This window comes from Macrosteles quadrilineatus, unplaced genomic scaffold (genome assembly GCF_028750875.1).
Source record: "Macrosteles quadrilineatus isolate MER2022 unplaced genomic scaffold, UCM_ALF_1.0 Scaffold_8__2_contigs__length_117827958, whole genome shotgun sequence".
Classification (NCBI taxonomy): Eukaryota; Metazoa; Arthropoda; class Insecta; order Hemiptera; family Cicadellidae; genus Macrosteles; species Macrosteles quadrilineatus.
The window spans coordinates 16909655-16937546 of NW_026542601.1; the positions used below are offsets into that span (position 1 = coordinate 16909655).

General features: G+C 35.8%; 2 protein-coding genes across 2 annotated transcripts in view; both read right to left on the reverse strand.

The window, feature by feature from the left end:
- LOC128999714 (neither inactivation nor afterpotential protein C) overlaps nt 1–4453 on the reverse strand; it is a 35329-nt gene extending 30876 nt beyond the window's left edge. The window contains exon 1 of the mRNA XM_054426357.1: nt 4387–4453. The gene's annotated coding sequence lies outside the window, so the exon portion shown is untranslated. The remainder of the gene's footprint in view (nt 1–4386) is intronic.
- Nucleotides 4454–7044: 2591 nt separating this feature from the next.
- On the reverse strand, nt 7045–27887 carry LOC128999769 (protein Wnt-10a). Its single transcript, XM_054426436.1, has 5 exons — nt 27655–27887; nt 20202–20479; nt 9802–10019; nt 7643–7810; nt 7045–7231 (listed from the first exon to the last, which is right to left on the reverse strand). The coding sequence occupies exons 1-5, from the start codon at nt 27854–27856 to the stop codon at nt 7117–7119; spliced, it is 981 nt and encodes a 326-aa protein (XP_054282411.1). The 5' UTR covers nt 27857–27887; the 3' UTR covers nt 7045–7116.
- Nucleotides 27888–27892: the final 5 nt, after the last annotated feature.

The following is a 27892-nucleotide window of genomic DNA, read 5'->3' on the forward strand; positions in this document are numbered from 1 at the left end:
GTGGACATTCCGTGGTAAGCGATGAACTGATTAATGCAGTCAATTAGAAGACCAAGTAAAACCGTACGTTTAAGTAGGTACTGTTGCACGTGGATTTCCACAAGTTTCTTGAACATTAATTTACGAGATCGTTTACTGAAAAATAGTTTTTTTGTAAATCTTTACACACATTGGGTTCCTAAAATCCTTTCTGAACGGGAAAAATCCACTGATTGTTATATACCGGTTGTTACCGAATTTATATGGCAGATAGTCAAGGGAGACAAAACTTAACACGTTAGCTGCCAAGGCTATTTTCAGGGGAGATTTTTGTATTGCCTACTATATGCTCACGTAATATTTTAGTTATATGATGTTATTTATACTTATCTAGGTTAGTTATAATGTTATCTGTCCAAATACCTATAAGAAAATGGCGGAAAAAGTGATTTTTTCAGTCAAATTTTTCTGAAAAAATCGCTGTCACCCCGATTGGGGTGTCAATGAAATTCGACCATTTGGGATATATTTCATTTTGTTCGGTTGGCAGTAGCGGCATTTTGGCGTGTGAAGACAACACCACCTGCTTATTACTCGACTGTGTTATGTTTACTTCTTCTTGTGTTGTACTTTTTAGCTATTTATAGCCTAGTTTTCGTGTTGGTTTTCATTGTGTGTTGTGGCTTTTGTCCAATATGAGTGACAATGTTGGTGATGAAGATATCGTACGTTTTTTGGGTTTACCAATGTCAAGTGGACTAGATTTTGGAGATCTGAGTGATGGTTTTTTGGGAGGTAGTGCTAAAGACAGTGATGAGTCAGACAGGGACGACGAAATGGACATCGACCCAGACTTTCAACCTACCCTCCTGTCAATGTCAGAGAGCGTGCACAGCAACAATGGTCGTGTTTTTATTCATTATTATACATATATTTAGTTTTTTAGCAATGTAATATTGCTTACAGTTTGACATAAAAGATTTAAAAAATATGTTTGTTTTCTTTCTTATCTGTTTTTCATCATTATAACCCAAATACTTACTTTTATGTTTAGGTTAGGGAAATAATTTCAGTCATAAGATACAAAAAAACTCGTATAAAATATAAACACCAACTGAATAAGATAAACATTACGTCATTTTATGGTACATATTTCAATAAAGAGTAGATAAAATTGTTGAAAAAAATAGCGTCACCCCGATCGGGGTGACAACATTTCAGTACTTTGTGACGTAAGTTTGGACATGTTATAAACATCAGAATGCAATATAACATTGATATCTAGTTAGCTTGGAGTATGTATTTATTAGCCACAATGTTTGACTGCCGTTGAACATCAAAGACTGTCAAATAGCGGCAAAGAAAAAACCCTTACAAATTACAACTGTCGCCCCGATCGGGGTGACAGTGCTCACATACGAGCCAACTGGTGGTACCCCGATCGGGGTGACGTGGCAGCTAACATGTTAAGTTGCATGGCTGCTTATGATACCCCTGAAACCATTCGCCAATCAATGGAATGGTTCTACGTCCCCGGCAAAAGTCAAACCAAAGCAAAAATTGACAACTCAAAAGTTCATGTGCACAGTTTTCTGGAAGAGAAAGGGTATTTTTCACGTTAATTTTTTGTCACGAGGTCAAACAATCCATACCAAAGATGTTTATTGCGAGACAATCAGGAAACTGCGCTGTTAATGCATAATATATAGGCACCAAGGAATGCTCATGAAACAAGTGGTTTTTATTCACGACAATGCTCGACCACACACCGCAAATGTGACGAAGACACTTCTTCACCGCTTTGGCTGGGACATTTTTGACCAGCCTCCGTACAGCCCTGACCTTTAATTTGATTTGTTTCACAATCCGAAGTCTTTTCTCGGGGGTCAGCATTTAAACTCTGATGAAGAGCTGAAAGAACATGTTATCTCATGGTTAACTACACACAGGGGGCAACATTCTACAAGGAGGGTATACGTTGGGTATACTCAAACTTCTACCACGCTATGAAAAATTGCTGAAATATCACTGGAGTTTTGTCAAAAAATAGTGTAAGAGATGTAGATTATTTTGAAATAAATTATTTATTTCCTGTATCTGTACTCTTTATTCTTTTATTTGAAAATGGAACTTACTTTCCGAACCTACCTCGTAATAACTAGACAAAATTGAGGAAAAGTAAAACAGGAAAAGTATTAAAACCGTATTAGATCATGAAACAGTTTATCAGGAACAATCATTTTAATATATCCTCCTGAAGCAAATTGATCCATGGAGATGTTGATTAACAACTCACTCCAACACCAGATGAGGAGCATGGAAAATCACAAGAAATTTGTCTTGATGACACTGGTACAGAATAAATTGAAATCATACACACATTCTTTATACATATACAGTCTTTTATAATTCAACTACTCTACATACATCATCCAGTGATTCTGGACAGTGATTCTAGTGCTTCTGGAGTTGCAAGGGTAATGAAATGAGTCTTATACAGCAATGATGACGAGGAAAAACGGATCGGGTATGCGTCCAGAACTCTAACAGCTCCAGAGCGAAACGACAGTAAATTCAACCAAAAAGCAATTGTTTTGGTGTCAGTATATAGTTAGTAGGTGTTTAATTATTTTTACTACCATAGCTCTGGTTACAGACAACGCACCACTAACAAAAATATTCAATGTAGACAAATCTCTGTCTCCTATGACATCCAGTCGTCAAGATTCAATTTCAATTATTGAATAAAGTGCAACAAAGGAGATGTGCAAAACCGTTTGTCATGTGTCTCTGTGAATCAAAATTGTTAAACTACGAAGGGGTTTCTGAATAATGTTTCACCTCACAGTCCGAGACAATATTCAAAATATCCCACTGTTGCCCAACGAATTATCCAAAACGTTAAGCAGTGATAAAGGCACTTTAGAATGGCCCTATTCCATACCAAGGTTCAGGAAATTCTCTTATAATATTGTGTCCCTTTCCTTTCCAATGGACAAACCCATGCAGAACAATATTTCAACTATAAGATTCAAACTAAGTTGGATGATCTTATTGTCCTGAAAAAAATCCTTTTTCAAGATTTTGAGTACGAATATTTAATGAGGGAGAGAGAATACCTGTATAAGGAAATTAATTAATAATAAAATAAAATTAAATTTTAATAATAAGAACGTTATAGTCGTTTTTTGGATACCAAAGAAACTTGGAGTACTGCACGTTGTAGTCAAGTTGGATTTTGGCAAGACCTAGTCTTGGATCAAAATTGGAAAACCAAAGAAGAAAAGAAGTACGATTTGATTGGGATGACAAATTGGCCCAAAGTTAAAAAACCCTCACCCAGTACAATAAAGGAACAACCTAAAAAAAGAATCTAGACAACGTTTTGAAAATACAGCAGCAATCTGTCACCTATGAGTCTTGTGTTAAAATCAAATAAGATTACTTAGAAAAAGAAAAAGCTGACAAAAAGTTTGCTCAAAAATTCAAAACCTTAAAAAGTTAAACCAATTACCATTACAGTACAACAACTACATTACTCTGTATTAGGGAATCATAATCTAGAGTTGTTAAAATAGAACTGTGTTTATGCAAGACATGAAGTAAAAATGAAAATTACATACAGTAGAGTCCCGCAAACTCGGCACTCGATAGCCCGGCAGTCTGGATAACTCGGCCATCACCTAGCTCAGAAAATTAGTGATTTTTTAAATCTGAGTTCAACATGGACTCAAGCCAGCTCAAGTCAAATCATCCGCAACTTGTTCCAAGGATTTGTTCTACTATATCTGATGACTTAATACTGACTTGTCATATAGGCTAAATATAAATAAAAAAGACAGGTAAAGGCTTAAAAATTTTATTGTTTTTATTTTTAGCCCTAGTTCCCGATAACCCGGCATTTCACAAACTCGGCACCATTTCAGTCCACATTACGCTGAGTTTGCGGGACTCTACTGTATTTTCATTTTATAATTTCTTAACTGCCATTGGTCAAATAAAAATACGGTGAAAATAGTATTGGGAAGCTACCATGAAAATTGTCTAGTATCAAAATCAATGAACTAATGTTTTGTTAGTGGCTATCTTGTACTAGGTTCCTTCTAAAATTAAAATGAGAGAAATTCAAAGATTCAAAGGATGACCTTATACTTTTTAAAACATTAGAAACTACTCCAATCTTACATTTAATTCATACAACCTTGCTCATAAATCTATTCATGCTGATAAATGAAAATTCATGCCAAGAAACTGTTTATCAGACTTAAATCAGAGCTAGGAAATAATTTTGAAATGCACCATACAGGGAGCAGTTTTTTTAATATTTTAACTCTTTTACCTCTACAAAAGTCTCCACTATTTACTACAGAGTATTTTCTAGTTAAGATAAGTAAATGTAAAACTCACCCTGTTCCTCCCTGTAAGACAGTAGTCAAGTATGGCCTGCAACCCTTACAACACGGTCTCTTGTTGGCTTCCTAATCTCATTTGTCAGCCTATTTAAACTCTTTAAACCTATTACACCATATTCACAAGTAAAGAACTAACTGTCAAAGCCCTTGGTTTTGTCACTTGATTTAATTTTGATCATCTTAAAGTTTCAGTGATGGTATTGGTCCAATTCGGATTGATAGTGCAAAAGTATTGATCAACTGGATTAAAATGGTGTTTACCTAACTCCATGGTGTAAGGAAATATACATTTCAAAAAATAATTATTCGCTTTCACAAATCACACATAAGATTTTTTTGTATAAGTGGATTTGCTGTCTGTCCAAGGTGTTGTTTAGAAACAATTGGTTGAAAACGAGGAATAATCAAATGATTTAACATAGTTTCAGACATTGATGTTTAAAGCAAACAGATCATTTTCAGAGAGTTGAATACTGGATTTGTATCAATGTAGGAGTCCCATTTGTGGTTTCAAGTTAGTGTTCAAATATAACCAAAAATTGTTAATTGTGTTAAAAAAATGACAGGTACTGTACAAATATCTACGATAAAATGTTACAAAGGCAATCAAAAATATTATTATTTTAGGAAGTCACCAATTTATGTTTTATAATATAAATTTATGTTTAACGTAAATTTCTCAGTTCACAACAAAGCTATTTCATGGAAAAGCCAAGTATGGTATATACAACTTTAAGGAACAATAACAAGAATATTTAAAAAGTGAACATTTATTTAAATATAGTACAATTGTTACACTTACAATCTAAAATCAATAAATTACTTAAAACCTAATTGCTTAAACAATAATACTTTTATGGTAAAGCATGTAGGAATCAAAATAAGACAATAGTGTTGTAGAAACAGTAGTGGGAAAGTTCAGGTACTGGATATTAAAGAAATGATTGATGAAAAGTAAAAATAGAATATTACACTTTGTACAAATAAACTAAGAGCCAACATGAGGAATGGCTTCTTGAACAGTTTCAGTTCAATCCAGCAATTCGGTGCATTTAGACTGGTCCTGCAAATACTGCTCAGGGTTGATACAGTAATGAACAACGTAGAGCTAAAGACAGTAAAATCCACAATTAAAATGTGAAGGCATATATTGGTGGACAATCATACTAAAAAAATCAAGACCCAACACTAAATAGTGATGATATTTTATGGAAACTTTAAAGGGTCTAAAAAGACAAGAACATTTGCAAAGTGCTGCTGGGGTGTAAGTTAAGTCAACAAATTTAAATGAATCTGACAATAATAAATATTTGACTAAAAATGTCGTTCAAAGATGTTTTGGCATTTATAAAATATATAAAATTACATTGTTTTGTGCTCAAGATGCTTTGATGCTGATGCATTTTGATTGATTCAAATCAATTTTTATCTAAATTTTCAGACTTTTTAGTTTATTAGATATATAACTAAAAAATAACTTAAAATGAAAATTTTTTCTATTGATTAAACTCTCTATACCCCTTGCATAAACTTGCTGACAGAATTATTGTGTTACATGCTTCTTAAAAATCCTAAACTTTGGCTATGTTATGAACAGTCTTTTGTATATTAGAATTATTTTATTTTACCTATCATGAAGATTAGATGGATTTCTTTTTATAGATTTTTATTAAATTGAACAAATTTACAGTGAAGGTAGCATTAGGAAGCCAGGATGTAAACATTTCTAAAATCAAGGAACTAAAGTTACCTAATTAGTTTTCTTTAGGGATAGTTATAATAATGAGCTTTCTATATGATACAATTTAAAAAAAATTACTTTGACAAATTAGTGATCATATTGTACAAGTAGTGGCGGATCCAGAGTATCCCCTCGGGCATACATATATGTATTTTTTTACTGAATAGTAAATACCGTAGTAAATACACATTGCGTAAAATAATTTGTCACACTAACTTTGGACGAAGAAATTGTATAAAACTGCCATTTTGGAGACTTAGTTTACACTAATTTTTCGGGGGGCCCCCCACCCTTGTGACTGTTCTAGATCCGCCACTGTACAAGTAGTATTTGTCGATAACTGTACTATTAGTTTTGGTATGGTACATTTCCAATTACAGTATTTGTATGGAAAAGATAATATTACATACCGTTAGAGTAGGTAGTTATTAATACAGAGTGTTATAATATGAACTAAACAATTCAAGTTTGACTGTTGTAGCTTTATTTCAATTATTTTTTTCCAAAAAGATCTAACAAAATATTATAACTGTCACATATTATTACTGTAATATCCTAAAATTGCTTCAACAACAAAATGTGACAATCAACATCTATGTCTATTATTTATTCATCAAGAATTTCAAGAAAAACAAATCAGTTTTAGTAATACTGTACTTCTCGATGGTGTAAGTTTGATCAAATACCCATATCAATTCAACTGTAAGAGAAATTTTTTTGACAGTGTCTAAGTAAATAATCACATATTTAACAGACTGTAATAAAGCCTCCGAGTGGCATTTATTCAAGAAAGTAATAAAACAAAAGTTTACAGAAAAACTGTCATCAATGAACGCTTCTCAGTTCTTAAAGGAGCTTGTAGACACCGGTTCTCTAAATTATCGGCTCCACAGTACTCGACCGTTCTGTAAGGAACCGTTTAACAATCGAGGTTATCAACATGATTCTCATTGCTTCTCACACTCACACCTGTCAGTTTACAGTTTATTTACAAACAGTGATCCACTCTTCCACAGTGCAGTTCTGACATTCGACGTAGCAGCACCAATGGAATCGGCAGTTACAGCGATCTGTTCTACGCTGCTTGATCACGTTGTACCTGTAAATGACATTATTGTAGTGACGAAATACCATTCAGAGCCATGCCAACAGATAGCAAGAGGTTTTAGGTTTTTTGGGGGCGCAGGAAGAGAAAAATTCCGCCACAAGGTGTATGAAGAGGGGCGCAACGCTGTACCTCTCGGACCCATAGCGCATCAAATGCAAACCACGGGCCTGATAAAATTGAGTTTTGAAACTGTGAACATTCCATTCTTAAACCAGAGGTGAGACTGATTTCCAAGTGAGAATATGTATATATATATATATATTTGACTTCAGATGATCCTCTTTACTGCAAGGATTAAAAATAACTACTTTAGCCCCAACAAGGCAAGTATTGGAAGCAGTGGATAACTCTTTTTCATTTTTCACTAGTCATCCATGGAAGAAATAATCCAAGACTACTGACCCTCTTCCGCAGCAGAGAGATGCGCAGCCGTCCACTCCTCTACTAGTTCTGTTGCATCTTCGTCCCAACGTGCCTTCCACGCCTAGTGAGTGATCAGGCTCACAGAAGTTGGGGGATCTCTCATAGAACAACAGCTCCGAGGATAGATCACGTCTTCTTTTTTTCTGTCTGGAATTCCATGGAAAGGTTTTAGATGAAATACATTTAAAAAAATACAAGTACAAAGTAATAAGTTGGTACATATTATAACATAAAGTGATCCTCTCAACGACTTGTTCTTCTACAAGCGGAAGAGTCTTCATTGTCATTCACTTAATTGATTGAAAAAACTAATACACTTGTAGGTAGGAGATAAATTGCAGCCTAAACATACGTATATACATTATACTACTGCACACTATGTAAGTGAAAAGACATATCTGAAGGCTGCAGTAATGAAACAAAACCAACTACACAATTTCTGACAAAGAAAAAGTAATCAAAAGCCCATAAACTATTATCACCCAAAGGAGAAAAACATCTAAAGTATAGTGTATGTTTATTGATTCAACTCATTACCTACACTAATTTGATTATACAGGCCAACTCAAAATGAATACCAGATATAAACCCAACTGAAAACGTACTTTTCTGATCTATGAGAATTATAAATCTCTAAGGGAAGTACAATAATAATGTTTAATCTATAACCATAACCAATCAAAAGACAATTTGTGACTTGTTATACAAGTACAAGAGTTTCTTGTTATACAAGAAATGTGGTATGAGCAAGATAGGGCTTCAATGGCTTACCACCTTAAACTTAGCCTTGTGGAAGGGGTATTAGTTTATTATTAATGCACATAATAACAACATTTGATGTATTAATATTATGTAATCATTCCTTAGGAAAGTCTACTGTTGCTACTGTTGGTATTTTGATTTATCAGGCAGCTAATAAAACTAAGAAAATACCTTTTCATTAACACATAGAAGAAAGTGTGTACCCTTAGGAAAATTGTCTAATACCGTGGTACTACACTACTAAGATCTCCAACACTTTAAATTTGTCTGTTATGGTCCATATAATTCTAAACAAAATAGTGCAACCCCCCCGTAAAAATTACAGTTTAAAAGCTAATGAACCGTTTGTGATTTTACCTATTAAATATCATAATTAGTTACCCTCATCGCTTACCCATGCATGATAAAGGCTGTTGACAAACTAATGGGAGAAAGTATGTATCAGATTGCTGATACCGTTTATTTTTCTTCTCACCCCTGAGATTTGTACTAATTTGTGTTTTATTCCAGGATGTTTTGTTTATTATTTTGAAGACCATGCAATTCTCTGTCCATGTATTTATTTTAGACTAGCTGTACCCGCGGGCTTTGCCCCGTTTAACTTCTTAATTTTCAAGATGAGCTCGTTCGCATGGCTCAATTACGTCCTGGTTGAAGTTCGTTCGCTACGCTCACCCACCTTTAGGTTGGAGCTAGTTCGCTGCGCTCACTTGCCTTCAGGTTAGCTCGTTCGCTACGCTAACTCACCTCCAGGTTGAAGTTCGTTCGCTACGCTCACTCACCTTTTGGTTGCAAATTAGCTGTTGTCATAAATAAAATTATAAAAAAATAGTGCTGCACCCTGTTGGTAATCCTTGTAACTTTAATGCTATTGAACATCAGAACAGAACCAACTTGTTTAATTGAAACAGCTGATAAGATTCATTAATTCCTTTTAAATATGAAAAATCATAAGGTTAACATGGGAAACTCCAGAGCCACTGGGGCGGAGCCCGAGGGTCCGATCGAACTAAAAACAACTTTGTTTTCCTATTTAATACCTAAAGAATCGGTGTGCCAAATTTCAGCCTCGTAGGTAAATGGGAAGTGGGAGAATTAGTGATGAGTGAGTGAGTGAGTGAGTGTGTCAGTGAGGGCTTTGCCTTTTATAAGTATAGATTTTCCAGATGTGAATGATTGATAAGTTTGTTTGTACTAATATGATCAGATAATATGATCAAATTATCAGTCGTTCTTTACTAATCGTGATGGAAAATGTGTGCAATGAATCCTCAAATTACTTAAACTTACCATTAAAATACAAATTTAAAAAAGGAGCATTATTTTACATTAAGAAAAATTAATCAAATAAATTTGTAAGCCGTGCAATATTTTACCTCTTCCTTTTTCTGTAGCGTATCCTCCTGCGGTGGATGAGGAGGGGGGAGCCGTTCCCCATGTTGGACTGATCCACCATGACAGCTGTCCGGAAACGATCCTTCAGGAGCCCTCCGACCATCCGGAAGTCCGGAGCTGCCTTCCAGCAGGTCTTGAGTTCACAACTGCCTGACATCCCGTGACACTTGCATTTTGTCTGCATCTTGTTAGCCACTGCCTGCAACATCACCACTTTCATAATTATTGTGGTTATGGCATTGCAATTGTTCGCATTTGTTGTGAAGGAATGGTCTAAGCCATTGCCTTGATAGGTACTACACCCCTATCTAGTTTGACCTTTTTGTATGCTAGCATAAATTAAACGATAGTCCAGTAACCAAAGGCATCTGGATCTAGAATCAAGCTCACTTCTAATCGAACCAGCAACCTTTAGGCTTAAAGGCAAGCAGCTCTTGACTACCACCTGAAATGTGTCTTCATCGGGGCTCAATTTGAGGAGAAACGCTGTGAAATTCTGTGACCTCTCTCTCTCTCTCTCTGGAGAAAAGTGTTTGTATTCTAAAATATTTTTAAGAAAATAAATCCTGTTCCTGTATTTTGTTTCGGAAAATGTTCAACTTCAGGGGAGGACATTAATGGGATCATGGAGAATGACGGGAGAGTTGAGAAGTTTGGTACTTTAACATCATAAAATCAATCTTCATTGTTACAATGCAATCATTTGGGGCCTAAAATTTATTTAAAACCATCTATAGATTGTTTGTAAAAATGTGTTTGTGTACTGAGTGTTGTATGTTTTTTCTTAGCTTTATCAGGACGTATTACAATTAAGGTAAATTTGATAAATATCTTTGAATTAATTAAGTGTGTCATTCTTATTATCTTAGGCGTTTAAGTCTAGAATAAGTCTCAAAATTTATTCGATTTTTATACATTTTACTAAGGTATCATTTTAGATTATAAAATGCAATTTCTCGTCTTTAACTATATTAAATACGGCATATTAAAATCTTTAAATTTTAATTCAATGTTTAATTGATTCTACATTTTCAGAGTGGAAACACATTTCATTCCATGTTACATTTTATTTTTACTTTACAATCTTGATATTTCACTAAACAGAAACTTTTAGTCTTTGTAGAATGTAATTCTTTTTCACCTAACATAGATATTTTAAGTAATGACAAAATATGTTATGAAAAAAATATAAATATGTACAATACCTACATCCTGCCTACCTGCCTACCTGTTATCTTAGTTTTAAAAAGAAAAGAGCGGAATGGCGCGCTGTACGCTTCTAGAGCTACCTGTGAGCGATCGGCTGAACTACGTGTCGCTGTACAGCAGTGCGGCCTGGCGGCCAATACTAGTACTACTACTACTCTGTATTAGTTCTGTTACTCACTCACAGAGCGCTCAGGCTGGCTCACGCGGCAATAATAGCACAACGCGGCCTGTTTGATATCATCTGCATTGTCGTCATTCAGTACAAAATAAATGTTAATGATGAATTCATGAATTCTGACCTTTACAATTACATTACTCTTAGACAAAAGAAGTTAGCGAAACAGGCGAACATTATTAGAATAAAATTAATTTGCACAGTATATTTTCGTAGTACTGTGTATGGGAATTAACGCAACTCGTTAGTAATCATGCGTCAGTATAGCTAAACACAAAATTTATCATACACTTTAAATGTATATGCAATTAAAAATGTTGTTGTAATTAATGTATTGTCAATAAAAGCCCGCAGGTTAAATAAAGCACCAATAATATAGGCTAATTTCGTTTGAGTCAACTAAACATGAGTCTTTTGATGTTTTAAAAATAATTAATTTATTTAATTTAAAATAACATAACGAAATACTCAAAAAGTTATATCAAAGATATAATTATGATTTTCACCGATGCAAAATTATGAGTATGCTCATAGATCTAAATTGATTCTGACATTATTCGTTATAAATGACAGAAATATATAGAGGTAAAAAGGTAAATATTACATTTTATGTATATATTACATTTTATGTATATATTACATTTTATGTATATTTACAATACATTTATGTATATATTTACATTTTAAACTTGGAATCATTAAAAATCATAGCCGTGGGTCTTTTGTAGAAGATACCCTTTGTTTTCAATTTATATAAGCTTAGAAACATTGCTGTGTATTTATTGGGTTTTACCGAAAGTGGCACGGTAAGACCTAGACACGGGACCGAATTACTTTTTCATTTTGATTTCCCCAGAGTGAAAAACTCTATAACAGAACCTGATCTGTTTGGTACTTACGTATTATACGGAGGCCACTTATTTTACAGCGCGCTGCGGCGGTTGGGTTAAGTTGGGTTATCATAAATATGTTTGTAGAACTTTCCTAGTTTCGTTATGAATCGAACTATACGAGATGAGTCTTAAAAACTTATGATAACCCAACCTAACCTAACCGCCGCAGCGCGCTGTAAAATAAGTGGCCTCCGTATAATACGTAAGTACCTAGAGGTTTTATCAGGTTTTTTAACTTTATAAAATAAAAAAAGCACCCCTTAACATCCATATGCAGGTTTTTATTCATTCATTTACTTATATAGATATTTTATTCTTCTGTGGGCAAGACAAATAACTTTCGCGATAAAATCTTGAAAAGTTTTAATTTAAAATTTTGACAGATAAAAATAAAACTCTTGTAGTTTGCTTGTTAATGGTTACATGTTGATCAGATTTGGCAAATATATTTTTTCACCCAATATACTATTAACGTTTGTCAAAAACACGTTCATGTACCTTATTCTTGGCAGCAGACCTGGATACTCGTTAAATCTTATTTTATTTAAGTGGGAAATAAATAGTACTTTTTATGAAAATATTTTAGTACAAAATCCAATCAGACTAATTGAAATTCACTGAAATACAGGCAAGATCAAAATTATACCTCTAACCTGATATTTTTTTAGTTTACCAATAATATTTTCGTTAATTATTAGCATTCTTATATTTAAACATCGGTGACTATAGCTGTATTCAAAATTTCATCCATCCACAATATGTACCATCTTACAAAGATATAATAGAAATCACATGCAATTGCGAAAGTACCCAAGTCGCAGTAAACCTACAAACTAAGCGAATTAACCAAATGCCTGGTTGGGGTTTTTACATAAATGTTTCCTTAAATATGTCAAATGCATTCCGTATTTAAATATAACATTAGGCTAAACGAGTACTTAAAATAGGTTTGCTGCCACAGGGAAGGTGGATTCTGATGAAATAAGTAAATTTGTCAAATTTTATTAGATATATATTTGATTAGAACATCCATAAACAAGCAAACCAGGGTACTTTTTCTCTATGAGAATAACATAGAAATAGTAAATTCACAGTTTTATGGATTTTTTCCGTAACCAACAGGCTTACAACCACGCTTCAAATCACTAAATTATTTGTTTTTTAACCTCTTAAAACTGGTTTTTGCAAGAAGTTTTATTTTTTTTCTTTTGAGGTTAAAATGGAAAAGCTCATATTTTCTACCCCACAAAAGCCTGTTCTGATTCGCGAACCCGTTTAATTGTATGTTTACACGTTAACCAAATTTTATCAAAATCTGTTGTTATCTTGTGTGATAAAATGTGTCGGATGACGTTTGGGACATCAAAACTAAAAAGTAAATCGGTCCCGGGTCCATGTCTTACGAGACCTATGGTAATAGCTGATTCCCTATATGGAAAATCCGCTAAAAACACATAGGCTCGAAGATATCACTGATTAGCAGTAGAAATAATCGCTCATATATATTTCCAACCTTCTCTTAACTTCCCTTTACAACCCTATGCTATTTAATCCACCTTTCACTCAACTGCTGTCCACAGAGCACAGAGCACAGAGCAAGCAGGTTGTCCCACATAATTCTATACTCTACTGTGAGACACAAACAGTGTCCTGGGCTCACACGGTCTATGTTTATGTTGTGTCGAGTGGTGTAGTGTTGGGTATATTGTTGCCAGCCTGTACAGCTTCTACTCTGTAGTCTTTGCCTACCGAGATGTCGAAGAAAAGGGGATTTAACATGTTTCTCAACAGTTTTAGGTATTCTCGAGTTTCGATAGTTTTACTATACTTCTGATACCATTGAGAAAATGGTCGATCTGATTCTCTTCCTTGGACTGAGCTGCCTAAAAGACCGAAATCGATATCTGAAAAAATCAAAGAGATCAAACCCGTATACCCAACCGCTACCAATTAAGGATAGAAAGTTTAGAGATCTCCAAGAACTGAAGGCCTGCTTAGAAGAATATTACCACCCATTTTATGAAAATTTACGCCACACTTAAAAATTACCAATTTACTGGAAAGTTAACAATGGCATTGAAAGACAATATAATGTATTTTTTTATAATGTAAAAGTTGTTTTGTCCATTAAATATGTCTCACTAATAGGCGTTAGTTGTTTCCTTCAAATTAAAAAGTTAATATCTTATGTCGAAACTAAAAATGTCGTATGTAAAAGTGTCTTAAGATTTAGTGGCAAAATATCTTATGTATTTGAAAACTACTCAATTATTAAGTCATTGCTTATATCTTCTACAAATTATTTATATATTTAAAAAGGAATAAAAAAATAATATTGTACATTTGTGGTATAATTTTTGAGGAAAATAATAAGTTTTTTGCTCTCCTGTAAAGTACACCATTTGGACATACAACCTATTGCACTTACAGTGACGATATGAATTTGAACGGAGTTTGTTTTTGGCCTCTGGGGACCTCAAAACGAAAAAATAAATCGGTCCCGGGTCTAGGTCTTACTATGAGACCTATGGTAATAGCTTATTCCCTATAAGGGAAATTCGCTAAAAGGAATAAAAAAGCTACACATTTACATCTTTGGAAAATAACTTTGGTTTTATCTGACTCAATACAAATCATTTTAAAGTTAAACCCCCAAAAAGAAAGTAAAATCTGGCCCGACACTCCTATTTGAAAACCCCCATAACAGCAAAAACACTTTACATTTCATAGTTAGTAAATTAAAACTGAAATCCCAAGCCTTTAAAAGACAATAACCATAAATAAGGAAAACCAGATATAACCACATACATTTTCAAGTGTTAAAACTGTAAATTGTACAACAGACGAACCTATTGTCCAGACGAAATTAACTCCATTAGGATAATGCGCCATAAGAATGTAAACAGATGTGGTTTTGGAACCTCTTTTTTAATAGCGACAAAACCACAGGGTGGCACCTGCTCGGGCGACAAAACCATGAACCGCAGAAAAACCACAACAAACCACAAGGAACCGCGTTCACCACAAGCCTAGGCGTTGAGATAGTGATAGGTGTTGAAGGCAAATAAAATTAGTGACGCACCAATAGTTAGTGATGTCACGACCATAGTTGGTTTTAGTAAACAGTGCATCACTAAACTTTTGGATAATCCACAATTGTAAGTTAATACCACTCGCTATACAGGGTGTCCCTGGACTCTAATCGACCAAAGTATCATTGTACCTGCACCGAAAAAAACTAAAATATAGCGTTAAAAATTTCGGAAACTCAATAATTACAGCTTTAGTTTAGTTTCCACAAAACTACTTTTATGTACAGAACTAAAATTTTGTACATACTGTAGTCCAATAACGCAAACCCCTATAACATAATCACTACATAAATGAGAAGTACAATATTTCTTTCCTGGATTATTATACTCAGATTCTACATGACACTAAAATTAATTATAACAAAAAAAAATTAGCTTTATCCCACTCTAATAACCAGGAAAAAGAATTTATTTCCTTTCGATCAATATTCTTTCTGGTTCCCTACCTACCATTGTATTATCCACAGTATCACGCAGTATGATTGGTGGGGCCGCTGACAGCTAGCGTATATAGTGTGGCGTGTCGCGGCGACATACTATCAATCAAAGCCCATGACAGATGATTGTCGCTGCGACATATGTCATAATATTGGCTCATGTCGCTCCTCTATAAGTAATTACCTTCTTGACACTCAGCTATCAGCTGTTCTCTACGTGGTTTATAGAGTCGTCTTTGTCCAGCTGTCCAAGTGACGACGTGCGTGGCTAAACAGCTGTTCGTTCTATTGCTGTTTGATTTCGATTGTTGTTCGATTTCGATTGCTGTTCGATATCAATTATTACGTTGTTTTTTTTTTAAATTAGCGTTTTAAATGTATCATTAGTAGACATGGATATGAAGACAAGGATTCTGATGGTTATTTTGTACAATAAAGCTTAAATTTCATGATTTCAATGTAGGTAGATTCTTTCATGATTTATTTTGATTGGTACTTTAATCAAATAACACTTGAAATGCGATTGAAATGGAGTTAGGTGTTGTCAATACGTCTATTTCGATTGTTAATTTGTGCAAATATAATATTAGAAAGGGATTGTAATGTATTTAGGTGTTTTCAAGACATGTAGCCATAATATGGAATGAAAAATTATTATAGTAAAGAAGTAATAAACTTATCTTCTAAATAAATAAAAGTAGTTTTGTAAGGATATTTCCGTCATTTACATGATCTTGCCAACTTCGCTCTCCCCGAAAGGGATAATTCTACCCTTGAATGTCTTTGGATCAGTTGGAAATTTCTAAAGTTTCATCAGAATCTGTAAGAAAATGCTCAAAATGTGATATTTCATCTTACGTCGGCCTTATGGCAGTTTAAATACACTTACATGACTATACATGTATATTAAATTGAATTAGTTTCGAAGAAAACAGAAGATCTTTGTTATTTTTGTATACAAATCAGTTAATTTCCCGACGAAATATAGTCAATTCAATTGTTCCCAAGTTGAAGCCAGAATTATTTTAAAATGAAATAAAAGTGAAAATGTGAGGATTGTACATAACAGTTGATTCCCCTACACCTTTGATTAATTTTTACACAAAACTCAACAACATTTAAATTTTTACGTCACAGTGATTAAAACCAAATTTTCCTATGACATGCTGAACTTTTGTCTCGACGGATACATTTGGTACAATCTGGTCATTTTGCCTTTTTTAAAGCAACAGTGAGTATTAACAGATTCAAATGCATATTCCAACATAATATTGAGCTAGATTCAAACAAAAAACACAGGAACCTCCTCACAAGACATTGAACTATTTTAGAACAAGATACCCTCATACCATCTATTTCATCTTGTATCTGTTACATTCCAGTTCAATCATAATGACGAATTCGTGTAATTGGTTCCATTTAACATTTACGCCTAAACTAATATATTTGATCTTTTCCCCTATTCTACGTTATTTGTGTCTCGATACATTCGACACCTGCAGGAATCTCTCAAGATGGCGATCCTGGCGTGTTTTGTCCTGCCCGCGGCTCTTTTCCTGCAGGAACAGGCCCTCCTCTTCATTACGGCAATTCAATTATGCCCGTTCCCTCGCGCGGGTGGTCGAGTCCATAGGGCGGAGCGACCATATCTCTCCTATTGTCATCTCTCTCACTCTCTCACTCTCTCACCTCCGACGCCCTCTTCTCTTGTCTGTTTCTTCCATTTTGATCAGGTGATTTTTTTTTCTTTCCCGAAGTCCGTTTCGAATTGAGGTTAATATTTAGTTGAGTTTCGCGGTGTTCCTTTTCACGTGTGAAGCAATTTTCTTTAATTAGGGTCATTTACAAATTTATTTGTTTCTTAGTTTGGAATTGTGTTTTTTTTTTAAACAAAGACGAAGTAAATTATAACCTAGAATGCAAGTGAGATGGATATCAAATACTAAATACCATAAAATGTTCAACGAATACTATACAGTATGTGGGAAATAGTTATACTGTTTTCCAAATAAGGCATTTCTAATCTTCGATATGTTTAGACTTTATATAAGCGTCCTTGTATGTGCTTCGTTAAATTTGGGGGTTGGTAAAGAAATTGACTTGAAGTTTGTTTACGAGAGTGCTACTTTACCTACTTATATTACTAATTGTTTTACAGAAGGTAGATTATAGGGATCAGAGTGGGTTTTGGGTTATACCCAAAGAGTAGTATTTTTTGTAAAATGCGAACCGTACCATCGGAAAAGAAGTAGAATAAAAACTCTCAAAGTCAGTAGGGAGTAGAGGGTTCTGTTGGATACTAGTTGAAGTGGTTTGTTTGAAACACAGGGCAGAATTAACTTAATTTACACATATAGTACTGTATACTGCATATGTAGGTTACGATAAGGATAATGTGCATAAGTAAGTATAAGAGAGTAGATTTAGATGTAGATACAAGTTCGATGATGAAGTGAGCGTAGTTATAGGCATATGAGGATACACAATGATGTAGATGAGAATGGGGGGCAGAAAAGAGGAACAGCTTATAAGACCACTGGTTTACAACACAATCACGTCATAGGTGGATGTATATGTAGATGAGGAATACAGATGAAGAATGTTAATCTAAATGCAGGGGAGGGAATATATGTAGATAAACATAATGGTGTAGATTAGAAGACAGATTTAGATGTTGATGGAGACGAAGATGGAGATGGAGTGGATGATACACACGGAGGGGTACCCTTCCTTACAATGTATATAGAGGTACAAATGTGGGTTGTAGATTAAGATGCAGATTTATAAGTAAATTCAGATGGGGATACAGATGTAGATGTATATTCAGTTGAGTATACAGAAGGAGATGTAGATATACGTGTAGATATGTTTATGTATACACAGAGGAGGATACAGAAGAAGATGTAGATAAAGGTGTAGATATGTTGATGTAGACACAGATGAGGATATGGAAGATGATGTAGGTAGATATATGTGTAGATGGATGTGTAGATGTAGACACAGATGTAATGTAGATGTAGACACAGATGTAATGTAGATGTAGACGCAGATGTAATGTAGATGTAGATGAGGATGTAAGCAGTAAGCAGCAGGAGGGGGAGACCACCGGTCCATAACATATCGCATTATCCGTGTAAATTCCACGGGGCGTGTCGTGTCTCCTCCCACCACATAAATCTGGCATTTCTGTAATCTTTTTGGACCTCAATAAACTACTTCTTGGTGGGGCTTCTTTTGTGGTCAAACATGACTAATATATTTAACACCCCCCTCCTCACATTTGTTACCTACCTGGCGGTGTGAGGATGATTCTGTAATCTGTCTTTTTATTAGTCCTTCTCGCCCGAGTTGTAAATGTGCCAGTAACGCCACAACACTTTATCACTCAGATTGTGGCTAGTTTTAGGCAATGAGTGTGTCTTTTGGATGGGATTTAGCTATTCTAATGTTGTTTCTAACTTAGAGCAATAAGTGACGTTTTTGTATATAATAATAGGCAAGCATGTTTAACCTTTTTTCTCAGCACGTGTGCATCGCAGAGAATTTTTCTTACTGTTCCGTTGGATTTACCATTTGTTTTTATAAATATATTATATATTGATTACTGAATAATAATAATATTTCATCATAATGATTATAATTTTGACAAAACACCTTTCTCAAAATTAAATGTATACAGTTTTAAAATATGGTAGATGTGTAAACACGTCTGTTTTATTAACCTTGCGTGTTTTCAACAAAATTGTTAACTTGATGTTAAATATTGAAGAATTTATGATTCTCAATACGTCATTGCTTTGGCTTGGGACTCCAGAACCTTCTCGATTGTGGTATCCCAAGATCACGGTTACGTGCTTATATCCTGATATCGCGGCGATTGACCTTGGCGCAATTGTGAATTTGTGATCACGTAAACCTAGTAGATGTCTACTCTGAACGGGATAGCCCCATACTTGGAATACATATATGATACATACAAATTTCCATAGCTTCTCAATCACTGTCGATTAACATTTATTTGTTTACTGATTAGACAGTGGCTCTATCGGTAGTTCTAATGCAGCGATGTCCTAAAGTTAATGTTTGTACAGTAATGGTTTAGCTCTTACATTGTTTTATATGTAACACACAAAGTCCTTTGATGTGGGCCCATGGGTCGTGCATTAATTGCGCCAAAGAGTTCCTTAATTGCGCCCAGCCCTCAAAGAGTCCCAAAACATTTGCCTTAGTTGCGCCAAGCCCAAGACAGGGAGAGACGTGTTGCCGGCATAAGGATTGTCCTTGTTTACGTGTCATCCTATTCATCCTAACCTAACCCAACCTAACCTAACTTAACCTAACCTAAGCTACGTTCTCAATTTTACTGTAAAAGGGGCACCACTTGGCGCAGTTGATGAACCTATCGGATGGCTCCCTGGAGTAGTTGGCGCAATTCAGAAACACCCGACTACCTGGCTCATGTAATTTGGCGCAATTAATGCCCGCCCGAGCCATGGACGGGAGGATACAGGTTTAAAGGTCCGCAAATCTCTTTTTATCCAAATTACAAAATCTATATACACTTTTAAAACTGACCAGTCTACCGGCGTGGTTGTTGTGAAGGTTTATCCTCGATTGGATGTCTACACCTTTCTCTCTAGAGTCTAGGAACATTGTGGAGAACTTGATGCCGAACTCTAGGTTGTGCGAACATCCTCCCCACTTCCACCGGTTGCTGGGCGAGCCTCTGGTGCGGGCGAAGGCCTTGGGTTCGCAGCCACAGGCGAGTAGACTCCCCTGGCCACAAGCCCTCGCCACACTGTGAGCAACCCCTGCTGCTGAGATGGCGTATGAGAACGCAGACTCCCGGTATCCTGAAGGAAGAACGGGGTGGTTAAACTTTTGTGTATATTTTACAGGCAGAAAGGCAGTTAACTATGCTTAACTGCAGCTATGAGACAAGAGGTTGGCTGTACACCAAGTACAACATCCATGATATCTATACACAAAGTAAACATTTTACTTAGACTATTCCAAAGTTAATCTTCCATACATTTTGTCATTGTATTGTCTTTTTGTTGATTTTGATTTCATTTGTTCAAAATGTATTATTGATTATTAATTGTTACATGTGGTTTACTTTAGTTTCAAAGGGTAAAGGAGTGTTCTATGTGCAATTTTGATAAATAAAAAAATAAAAATGATTAGTATTTGTATTTAACAAAAGATGATACTTGCTGCAGAATACTAAAAAGCGTCAATAACTCCAGAATCAAACATAAACTATTTAACAAACACCTGTAATCATGGCAGTTTTCACAACAGTAAAAAGTTTTAGTGAATTTTACAATTTCAATTTGCAATACATCCTGGGTGTTAAAACCCGTACGGTAACCATACAAATATGTAGGCCTATCCAGGGAAAAAATAATTCATGAAAAACAGCCAGCCCTCTGTGCACTACTACTTACAAGGAAGCAAATAAAATAACAAATATTCTCACAACCTCGCTTATCCGACCATGCCCTGTCCAGTCCGGGTTGTCTGTGCTTGACGTTTGACAGGGGAATTTATGGGGTCTATGGGTTATTGCATAGTATAATTAGACCGATTGGTATGCCGGGTACCATAACGTGCCGTCGAATGGTTGACGGCGAAGACGGACGAGGCCATTGTCACCGGCGACATATCGGTATATTTAATACACTCTTTGTCCGCCAATAAGGTTAATCAGCACGATGGTAATCAGCTGTGTCGTGGGAAAGGTGAGTACGTACTACGTAGTGCAATACATACGAGTGTAAAGTACTTTTACATACGACCGTTTTTTAAAGTAGCCGTTTCAGTTCAGTTCTTAGAATTGAAAAAGTTTCACTTAACAGCATTGTTTACTTTTATAACAGCATAGTTTTACTGATAACAACACGGGTAACGGACCAATAAGGTTCAAGGATTGAGAGAGAAGAAGTAAGATTTTAATTATTCGAACTTCAACTAATCAGCTGTTCAGGCCAATTTATTTGTTGAGTGGTGCAATGAGTGTTTGGTACGATGTTTCGTTGTATCACTGTAAGTGGCAATGAGAGGTTATAAACAAAAAATAACCTTTCCTAGTAGTTATGAGCAGTGATTTTTAGTAATTAAAACACTGTCGTAGGTAAAGTAGTATCTACACGTAATCGTTGCATAAACTACTATAATGCGCCCATAGTGGTCTGACCTGTTTTGGTCATTTCGGCAGTATTCAAGTACGCAAAAACAATGTAATTCAAAGCTTGCGTTGTGGAAGACTATTCTTTTGAACAGGTGATACCTTTTTGAGATCTGATCTGATGAGATGTTGACGAGTGCACCAACGAAATATATTGTTTCATATAATCATCGCTGTGTAAAATTTCAAAAGTTTCATTATATTAAACGTTTATACACAGACATCTTTTTAGTACTGACTTTACTTTTTTTCATAACAAAACTGTTTAAATAATGCAAAAGCAAATATTTAGTTTTACCTATGAATACTGTTATATAGTTTTTCGACTAAATGACACTTTGGACGACTCGGTTGGAATGAGTTTTGTGTGTGGTTCTTAAGTTAGTGTTATATACGCATGATTTTATGATAATTGCACCGCCTACTAAGTAATACACTAAAATTATGAGTCAAACTTATATATTTGATATAAGTTTGAACTTGTACATATTTGTACAAGAAATTGTAATTTAATCTCGTTTTAACACGTGTTACTGATAAAGTAATGTCAGCAAATACAGTAAGACGTTTCTAACCCCAAAAGGTAGTTTTTATTATTTTTTTATTTCTATGATGCTAGTCACGAGCCCGGGATTGTTTTTCACATCAGGCTAGACCTAGGGGTTGCGCCATTATCACTTAGATAAAGTCCATTGGTGATTTGGTGGGATTTAGCCCGGGATTCAGGGACCGAAGTTCCGCTCTGTAACCACTAGACCAGCTTGCTCCCCCAAACCCAGTGAGGTACGGTAGTAGAGTTCATCAATATGATAGTACTAATAAAATAAACCATTGTCTCTATAGTCTAGATCCCGGATTGGTCTGGCATTTTTCTTGAGGTAGGTTTCTTTCTACTTTGTGTTCGGAAAACAGCGAGCATGTAACGGAGGCTTGTAGAGGTATGTAACAGAGGCAACGGTGGCATGTTGGATTCTCACCTATGCAGCCTCGCTGTTCTACACGGGTTCGCTTTGTTTATAATTGATTATAGCCACATTTCCTTCGTAACAAATCAACGCTTTTGCTCTCCACATTGTCTCAACACGCCCGCTGGAGAACGCGATTTGTTCCGAGTGATTTGGCTTCTGTGTGAAAATGTCAGCAGGCTGTGCAGTATGTCAAACCCTCGGGAGTTTCGCTACAGGTTCACAGGTTGGTATGTATGAAACCCATTCACCTCTGGCAAGTGTTTGTTCTTTCGTGTGTGTAAATGTATTGGAAGTTTTGATTACAGATCTTTTATGATTTGAGAATCAAAAAATCTTGTACTTGTAACAAACTAATAATGACGTGTTGGTGTTATACAAAATCTGTGTATGTCTCGAAAAATATAACTAACAGTTCTTTTAGAAAACGCCTTCTCTAGAGAAACCACCACCGCTTTCTCATGAAGACCACTTCTCAGTCTTATTATCATGACAAATAAAATAAATTTTGAGAAGTGGTCTTCATGAGAAAGCGGTGGTGGTTCTTGAGAAGTGGAATCATGTATAATATTTAACGAAAGCTTGAGTACTTAGCATCTGTAAATAGGAGAGACAACACGATTAATGTGGCCGTTATTGTGATGCAGTAATAAGTTTCCTTTTCCTCTAGAGAAATAGAATCGCAGAGTTAAAGAGTATCGGTAAAGTAGAGTGGTAGAGTAGCAAACAGTTGCAGTCAGAACGTCAGACTGTATGCTGATGAACGACAGGTTTATGTCGAATGATGAATAACAATGAGAAGGAACACCTCATGGTTGCAGTTGCGGCTGCAACGGTTGCAGGTTTGTCACCGGTGATACATGTCTTTCAACCACCTGCTTTTACAATATTTATAACCGAACGTCCCCGGTGCGGTACAACTTGGACAGACAGGAGGGAGACGAGCGATTATGCAAGCGACGAGACTTATGAGCGGTTTGTGCGGCGGAATCGCTTGGAATAATGTTTTAGCGGTGGGAAAAACTATTCACAGCGATATGTTTACTAACTGAGCTAGCTTTGAGTTGTGTGATCGGTCGTCGATTATTGAATTAGCGTGTTGCTTGGTCATTCAGAGGCTAAATATTAAGCGGCTAGGTGGGAAAATCGATTTTGTATTCGATAAAAACCAGATGATCCTGAATATAGAATCTGGATTTTGAAATGTGTACTTTTTTACTGCCGGTCTTCAGCAGATGACGTCCTCAATCACCATCTTGTATAATGTGAGCATGTTACCAATTGGGTGCACAAAAAGTTGCTTGTTGATTTTTTATGATTGCCATAAGCAGACATTTGCACAATTTTAAATCAGATTAAAGATCAAGTTCTCAGTGCTATTTTTGTTTACCCAGTAATGTAAGAAATAACCATTTCCTAGAGAGCGAGCTGGTCTAGAGGTTGGAGCGCGAGGTTTCGGGGTAAAAAGTCACGGGATCAAATACCGCCACACCAAATGCGTGGGGGGGGGGTATATTCCGCCAGTCACCAATGGATTTCATCTATGTGGTAATGCCGCAACCATCTAGGACTAGCCTGGATTAATGTGTCTATAGCGTCCAAATAAAAAATAATGCCAGGATTTCTACCATTTCTCTAGGAGAAATTGCTTGGACAACAAAATGTCGATTATGGCCCATAACAAAATTAAACATAATTATATATAAAAATAAAGATACATTTTTCTTGAATGATGTGGAAATCGAGCAATAATACCCAAAATGAGATATCCTCGAAAAATCTTTCTAAAACATTCTATTACGTGACATGAATGAAAACTAACAAATTTCAAACGACACAATCTACTATAGTTTCTCTTTCCACACAGTCTCGCTGTCCCGAAACCGTGCGAAAACAAGAGTAAACGCACGGAGATCAACCTCTGTTTATATCAGGGATCAAACGGCATGTAGAGTAGGAGCGCATTAAAGTGAAGTGACCCGGCGTTGGCTACACGTAGACATGAAAGAGCACTATCAAGATACAGATAAGGATGTGGCACGGTCCTTCTGGAATGTGATTCCTGACTGTTCCACTCCATAAAGATGTGGGCGCCGAGTAGCGTGGGAATTGGACAACGTGACTCACCGGGAAAATTTGGTAACAGGTTACTTGGAGGTGAAAAGTGAAGGTTAAGTAACAGGTCACACGTTCCGCTCTCTAACTGGAGACCGATATCGCTCCTTATGAGTGATTATTGGTGAACATTTGGTAACAGGTTACTTGCTTGGGGGTGAAAAGTGAAGGTTAAGTAACAGGTCATAGGTTCCGCGCTCTAAGTAATAGACCGATTTCGCTCCTTAGGAGTGATTATTGGTGAAAATTTGGTAACAGGTTACTTGCTTGTTGAGGTGAAAAGTGAAGGTTAAGTAACAGCACTTTAAGTAATAGACCGATATCGCTCCTTATGAATTGATCCTTATGATTATTGGTGATGAAATATCTATATCGAGAGTACTATGTACAGAGTAGCAGTGTTGTACAATCAATGGTTTATTTATATTTGAGTATACTAACGTCATTGACATTGTTCAACGTTTTGTGTAAAAGAACAGTTTAAACCTTTGCCTTAAACCCAGACATACTGTATTTTTATCAGATAGCATACTTAATTGTATAGTTAAATAACTGAGTGGACATAAAGCTCGCCTAATAATCATAAGAACATCGGTTCGATCCTGTCCTGAGAGAAGTGTCTAGCTTTTTGTTGTTTTGAAACTGGACCTATCTGCCTTTGATCGTTTAGATTTTTAATAAATTAATGGCCCTGGTTTGGCTAGTAAAACAACTAATCTTAGTCAGTAACACATCCACTCTCTCTTCACTCATCTTTGGATTAATATACACGGCTAGGTTAACGTTTCCTTCTTAAATAGTAGTAATACGTAATCAATGATGGCTAATCGATGGCATACGTGTCCAAAATCGATATCGCTCGGACTCGAACCAGTGACCTTCAGGTTTGAAGGTGAGCACTAAAACTACTCGGCTACCCAGACAATGGTTTACATGGGAATCATGGAAGTTTATCTAAATTAATCAAAACATGTCCATAATAAACAAAATGTTTTAAACTGACAAAAACTATGCTGGCAAATCTCTTCTGAACCAATTTAGATTCATTGCAGCCATAAAATACCCTAAAGGTGAAGAGTTCGTCAGTGACATCAGTGTCACAATCAGCTAATGAAATCGCGTGTCCCTTCATGTGCTACGATTCATTGGATCTTGTTGAACTTGACGATGTCTCTTTGATAAAACGTTTGATACCATGATACAACTACAGTATCATTAACCTAACGTAGAGGGGAAATCCGATTGTGTAGGTTGTTTGTAATTTTGTGTATTGGTAACAATGGTATGTTATTTTCGGGATTGATTCGTTTGTTAAATCGATTCTTAGGTTTTTTATTAGTTGTATTACTATGACAGTGGATTTAAAGGTATGTAAAAAATGTATTATTAGAGATTATTGTTTACATTTTTGGTTTTCCTACATTAGGAATCCATTTATAAGGGGGGAATCTATTTATCTCACTCGTTGGTCTGCTTGAGTGCCAAGTGTAATACAAAAACTCAAGTAAAATCTGGATTTTCAATTGTAAAACTTAAAATTTCATTGACTGCGCTACAGGTGACTAAAAAACAATGCAAAATGAGTGTATCTTTTGGGTAGGTTTGTAACTGACAAAGATCAGCATGTGTTGTGTATGTCTAGTGGTGTGTTGTTGGACTTTGATGTGCAATTTTTGCACCCAAAGAATAAAGGGATCGACGTATCCTATCTTGATGATGAACCTTTAATATGCTTTAAAATGTACTTATTTTGTAAATACTAAGGTTAAACTATAGGAACGGATAAGCCTAGTCCTCTAGATTATTCCAAAATGACACTGCATGAGATATCCATAGTAAATAAAACAAACAATTTTTTTTTTAATGGACCAGCCCACTTAACAAGGACAGAACCCACGTTTGAATCATCCAAAAGATCATCATGGACATCTATGATTCGTACATACAAGATTGAAACATCCAGCACTGCAAATCTGCCCGGGTTCTCGGGTGTCACTTAAGTCTACCGGACAGACAAACCGTTCTTAATCTGACACGATCTGCGAGAAGCACCGTGTCTAGACACTAGACTAGTGGAGGATTGGTTAGACACAAGCCGTATAATAGATTGTCTTTATCGAGTAATTGGCTGTTCAACGTAAATCTCGGCTGCATTCAGTTGTCTGCTGCTTGGCTGAGTGATGTGGACATGCAAATAGAGACCCTCTACGAGAGGCGATCCCTGGGACTCCCACTTTCTACCTGGGCCTCTGGAACTGTGTCCGGGAAAAATGCGTTCTCGGAAGGTTTCCTTCGCGGGAAGATTGGATAAGAGGGTTCTTAGGGTAAGCCAAAAAGAACGACTAAGCACTGTAATCGAATTCTTCTTCTGTTTCAACTCACATATTACTTAAAATAATGGTATTTAAATCACATTGAATCGTGTCATCTCCAATCATCATATTCAATTTATCCCTATAATCTATACAAATTAATTTTCCTTTCACTCTTTAAAGTTTCTAAGTTTACTGTTAGGAAATATTCGAAATTCCAATTTTAAGTTCATCCCATTTTTCACCTTGCTGTGTACTGGTACTGAAACATTTTTTCGTACAGCTAAGTTATTTGGTCACACCTTTCCGTAAAAGCACTTCTTTCCTGAAGCTCTCCCAATTCCTTCCGAGCTACTGCTAGGCGTCTAGTTCAAATTAATGGTAACTACGAAACTTGAAATTTACTTGTACTAAATTATTACTACAAAATAGCTAACCATTAGCACCTTTTTGTAGAATCACGCTACTGTGCGGGTTCCTGTTCTTCGTATTGAGTGAGGAACAGTTCCACCGATGCCACCTGAACTGGAACTGACACTCTTCAACAGCCATCTGTAGTCCGTGGAACGCCGCCGCCGTCACGTCAGGGTACTTGTGACACAGTTCCAACTGTGACTTGGTCAACCCCGGGAACGTCTTGCAGACCATAGACGTCAATGGGAGCTCGTCACGCAACCCGGACAC

Excerpts from the sequence above, each read along its gene's own strand:
- LOC128999769 (XM_054426436.1), bottom strand. The coding sequence starts at position 27,856 with ATGGTCTGCAAGACGTTCCCGGGGTTGACCAAGTCACAGTTGGAACTG. Across the intron at positions 10,020-20,201 it reads ACAACCACGCCGGTAGACTG|GCAGTGGCTAACAAGATGCA; the intron begins GTCAGTTTTAAA and ends GTGATGTTGCAG. Across the intron at positions 7,811-9,801 it reads CGCTACAGAAAAAGGAAGAG|ACAGAAAAAAAGAAGACGTG; the intron begins GTAAAATATTGC and ends ATGGAATTCCAG.